The 5,000-nt window shown below is 34.4% G+C and overlaps 1 protein-coding gene across 2 annotated transcripts in view; it reads right to left on the reverse strand.

Annotated features, from left to right (window-relative positions):
* Positions 1-160: 160 nt before the first annotated feature.
* LOC122259194 (NADH dehydrogenase [ubiquinone] 1 alpha subcomplex assembly factor 4) overlaps positions 161-5,000 on the reverse strand; it is a 31,022-nt gene continuing 26,182 nt past the window's right edge. For both annotated transcript variants that reach the window (XM_043025814.2, XM_043025813.2), the window contains exons 3-6: positions 3,422-3,516; positions 2,028-2,120; positions 1,435-1,561; positions 161-834 (exon numbers count right to left, since the gene is read on the reverse strand). In XM_043025814.2, coding sequence (XP_042881748.1) covers positions 662-834; positions 1,435-1,561; positions 2,028-2,120; positions 3,422-3,516 — 488 coding nt within the window. In that variant the 3' untranslated portion in view covers positions 161-661. The remainder of the gene's footprint in view (positions 835-1,434; positions 1,562-2,027; positions 2,121-3,421; positions 3,517-5,000) is intronic.

Here is a 5,000-nt window from a genome sequence, read left to right on the forward strand (position 1 = left end):
AACTTGTGAAGATTTACCCAGACAAATACACTGCAAACACTTTTCCCAGTATATGAGCTTGTTATTTAAGCAACTGTAAACATAGATAAATTGTGAATGACATTAATGATAAAATGCAACTTTAGCATACCTATGATGGTTCAACAAAAATAACCAAAACAGATTTTTCAAGCTTTTATTATAAATTTCATATATACAGGCATAGAGATTAATTCAATTCTTGTGAAAGTTGTAACAAGTAATGCTGAATTTCGTTACAAAACGCTCGAAGGTTGATGCCAACTCAGCTCTCTTTAGATATATAAATGCCATCTCTTTACATATAAATTCAAAAGATAACATGAGAATTATATACATATTGCAGTTTACAAAACATGATTACTCAAATTTGTTGCTAACAATCATAAACAGAATAATAAGTAATAATAACATGAAGAAATCAATTTAAATACTAACAAGAGTAAAGTGAAAAGATAAAAGTAAAAGATAAAAGTACCTGAAACCCTTTGCTCTCTCTTTGGAGTTTAATAAAATCCTGCCATTATGTATACATGGATCCTTGCATTTTTTCTGATCACCTGGCCACATATCGGCCTACTTCACAACAACCAGAAATGATATATTTTCATACTGCAACTACAATTTTATATTTTATGGACTATCAACTCGCCTTCTCGTCTTTCTCAGCTGCATTACTCGAACCAGCAGGCAATTGTTTGACAGAATGTGGTGCAATTAAGGGGGTAGATCTTAATACTTCTGGAGTAATTCTCTTCTTTTTAACATCATCTGGGATTATCAAGACAAATGTGCGGAAGTGCCTAAGCACCTTTTCTGTAACAAAAGGAAAAAGGGAAATTAAATCTCTAAGTTTAATGTAATTTATAATCACAGTTCAACAATAAGTGAAAATAAAACATTAGACATTATCCTCGGAAGCATACAAGCTACCCTCCCTCACTCAAATATATAAATGATGTGTCCCAATTATACTTGTGACTGTTCTTACACATATTGTTTAATGATTCATTTTTATTCTATAACCAAATGCAAAAACAAAAAACAAAAAAACTTTCAAGTGTGATAGCTTTTCAGTTCCCACCCTAAGTAAGACGTGGTGGTGGGGCATATCTCAAAGCTCCCTTGTAGGTTCTACTGTTCGAAACATTTCTAGCTGACTTTCTCAATCTCCCAAAGCTAGTTAATCAATGAAAAATTTCATAAAATGATCATAGAAATTTTGTTTGGGTAATGTAGATAATTGATGAAGAGTGAATAAAGATTATTGCCATCCCCTTCCTGTACCTTTCTTTAACATTAAATCTTAAGAATCAACAAAACTGCAAGCAACATATGTTCATGATAATTGAGAAGCAGAAACTAAACAAATTGCTGAAGATAAAAACCTTTCTTTATAATCAGAAAGGATCTTACCTGTCAATCCTTGATCTACTTTATATTCATAGGCAATTTTCTTGGCTGTCCACTGCTCAGGATCTTGCTGGTGCATTCCAATGGCATGTAGTGCATTTCGAAGAGTTATCTTCCCATATGGCACAGCCTAAAAGTAAATAATTCTTCCTATTTACAGACAGTAAAAAAATTAATAAACATATTGGCCAATACTGTGCCCCGACGGGGGAAATTTTTTGAATGCGCGGTACACATGTTCTGTACCCCGTTAGGTGTGCCTGTTAAATTGTTTTCAATGTTTTTTTTTTTTTTTAATAAAGCTTAATCAGCAGGGAGAATGAGAAAACCCCTCTATTCCCATTTTACAAAGATAATTACTATTAATTGCCAATTAAAGTAAGAAAAAGTATTCTTAGTATATTCAGTGAAGACATTTTTTTTTTTTTACAGGCAGATTCTATCAATTAAAGACAAAAATTTTTCTCCTGGTGAGGTTCAAGCAATCACCAATCGCACTTAAACACCAATTTTTAAAAGGACGTAAATTTATGAATGTATCAAGTACAATAAGATGGATTTCACATTGAATGAGAAGTAGTGCAACAAAAACTTACCTTTGGTTCATAAAAGCCATACTCAGGGTCTGCCACATACGAGCGATCTGATGGCAGCGATCGATCGGGGTTGTCAGGGATTTCCTTTGTAGGCTAATGAAAATGAAGAGTTGGTTAAATGATTACGGTTCTATCTACACTTACAGTAACGATGTCAACCCACTGAGAGCAGGGATGGTTTGGCTCTAAATGGTCGAAACACTGGGATATTTCAAACGCGTAAGCCTAACGCCTTGGGCTTTTTGCCCACTCTGGCTGTTGTCAAGCGTTATGTGCCTGATCATACCCTGTGTGCCGGCCAAGAGGATAGCCATGACAAAATATCTCGTCCCTGGTGGCTGGTCCTGCCACCACTCCACGTGATTTCTTGTCACCCGGCGTTAACGGGTGAAGAATTTTAAACAGCTTGCGAAGTTGTATTTTTTTATGATCACAAAATCAAAAATTATGAATTAATTCAATCCCCTTCCCCCAAAAGGTTAAAGATGTGTAGAAACCTTGAAACACACCAAGTATGAAGACTTTATAAAACTTCTCATGGTAGAAGGATGATAATTTATTATTAACCTTGAGAAGGAAATGGGAGTAGGCAGACACTTCCCTATAACTAGCTTATAATCTGTAGAATTCCATTTGATGTATATTCCAATGAAAAAGGAGACAGAATACTAATCCAATACATGGCAAATTGTAAAGTTAGTGATTTTCATTTATACCTTTCATCTTCCTTTTTTCCCCCCAGATTTAAGCAATATTTTTATAAATCACAAATGACCTATTAGCAATCCTTTGCCATAATACCACAAATTGTAATGGATGTACCACATAACATTTACCTATGGGACCATCTTGCAAAAATTATAATGAGGGTTATCATAATGCATTTGGATTTATTTCATGGAATTATTATCATAAATATCAAAATACTTCCACACAAACTTATGCTTGTTAATGGACAAGAAAGTAAACATTATGCCTGTATATACTTGCATGTAAAAAAAAAATAAAAAAAATATTTCAAAACGTGCTTTTCTCAGAAAGCTAGGGTGATAAATGCATACTCTCCCTAATTGTACTACAAAAATGACTTTAATATTTTGTTAGCTTTTGTCATTTCATTATAAAAGACATATGAGCAAAGAAACCATACATTTTTTTTTTTTTTTGTAATTCTATATTACTCAAGAATGGAAGTATATCTATTAGAAAATATAGGGAAAAAATATAATTAATCTCACAGTATGTCTCATTCAGGTGGTCTAATCTTAAAGGCATATTATCCTTCATGAATAACAAAAAATATATTTCATGACACCTTAGCATTTGTTCTTTTTTTACTTTTAAATACTTATAAAAATTCCAATCAATATTGGTCAATATATGCAAAACCTTACCATTGGATCCTCTGAAGTGACATAAATCTGCTTTAATCTATCAAGTAAGACATCGTCTCTCTGTTCAAGGCTCTTCTTCACCTCTTCTGGCTGATCTGGGATGAATAAATAAAACAGATTGGAAATTCCATTCAAATTAATAGATAACAAATAAATAACAAAGGCAAAGTCTACTTAATTACAAAGGATGACAGGATTACACCATGGGGTTATACAAGTATTTATGAATTAACAATTCAGCTGTTTTAACAACACTTACTGATGTTGCCATACACTGAAATCTCTAGCACTATATTCAGCTTTGCAATGGGAGCTTGTGAAATTATGTTCTTGGACTAAAACAACTAATGTCTAGGTACTTTACATGATTTTCAGGACTTACTTTATGCTCATGTACTAATATTTTAATTCTTCTCTTAGGAAAGAATGCTTGGAGAATCTCATTTATATAAAGCATAAATAAAATGTTAAATATATTCCATATCCTTGTAGAACATTCTATGCAATCAAACGGACAACACACATTCAATTACAACAGATTTTCTCCTGGATGTCTTGTAAGTGCAGGGAAATTGGAAAGGATGCCATCCACTACTTTTTAAGTGCTTGGCATGCTAAATGGTCAAATGCCACTTAGTTTATGAAATCTTCAATTAGCCCTTTGACACGTAGATGGTCTCACAAGTGCTTAGTCACCTAGGAGTTAATTAACCCATTGCATACAGGTGTCATGACATACATAATGCCTGAGCTTTGGCCCAAACATGGGCGTCATTACGTACATGACGTTTGGGGATTTTGGATCACTGCTATTTTATTGCACTATGAGTAATGAGTGAGTGAGGATAACAATGGCAGTCATAATTATTATAATTGCTGTAATATTTAGCAAAATGGGTTTTAATCTAACATCTGAAACCTAGTTGGCACCACTTTCTTCTAGCACCAGCAGGAGAGAGAGCCTTGAATGGCACCCATCCACGGCCTCTAGCAAGCACTCTATTTAGAGAACGATGGTAAACAGCAAGTTACCAACCCCTTGCTCTAAAGTAGTGCCAATAAAGGATGTACAGGCAGAATGAGAAGAGGAAGGTGACTCAAACCATGCCCAGTGCCAGTAGGGATGCCTTCTACTGTGGCGCTCATAGTCATAAGCACAGGTTTCCTTCCTCTTCCCTACCTCTTCATGTTATCTTCATTGTAGATGGTTATATATTTCATATTAGTTCATGACAGTACACGAATACGAAAAAACATTGCTTTTTGTCCTCCTGTAAAACAGCAATACTTCTATCACACCGAGCGTAAAGAAAATAATGAGCTGATATGGATCCTATACTACAATTTTAGATAAGTGCAGCATTAATAGTGCCTGTCATATGACACATAAGTCTCTAAATACAATAGAACAAAATTTTAAATACAAAAATGGGTCTAGTTTTACAATTAGTGACTGAAAGAGTAAGAAAAGTCAAGGTATGTTGCGTGAAGCTGCCTCGCTCTTAACCCATTGCCGACGGGGGATAGATTTGCTTACACAGGCTCCAGGATGAGTTTTATTTCTGATCGAGGCAGCTTC

This window comes from Penaeus japonicus, unplaced genomic scaffold (assembly GCF_977035675.1).
Source record: "Penaeus japonicus unplaced genomic scaffold, GWHDUDI00000001_assembly GWHDUDI00000033, whole genome shotgun sequence".
Lineage (NCBI taxonomy): Eukaryota > Metazoa > Arthropoda > Malacostraca > Decapoda > Penaeidae > Penaeus > Penaeus japonicus.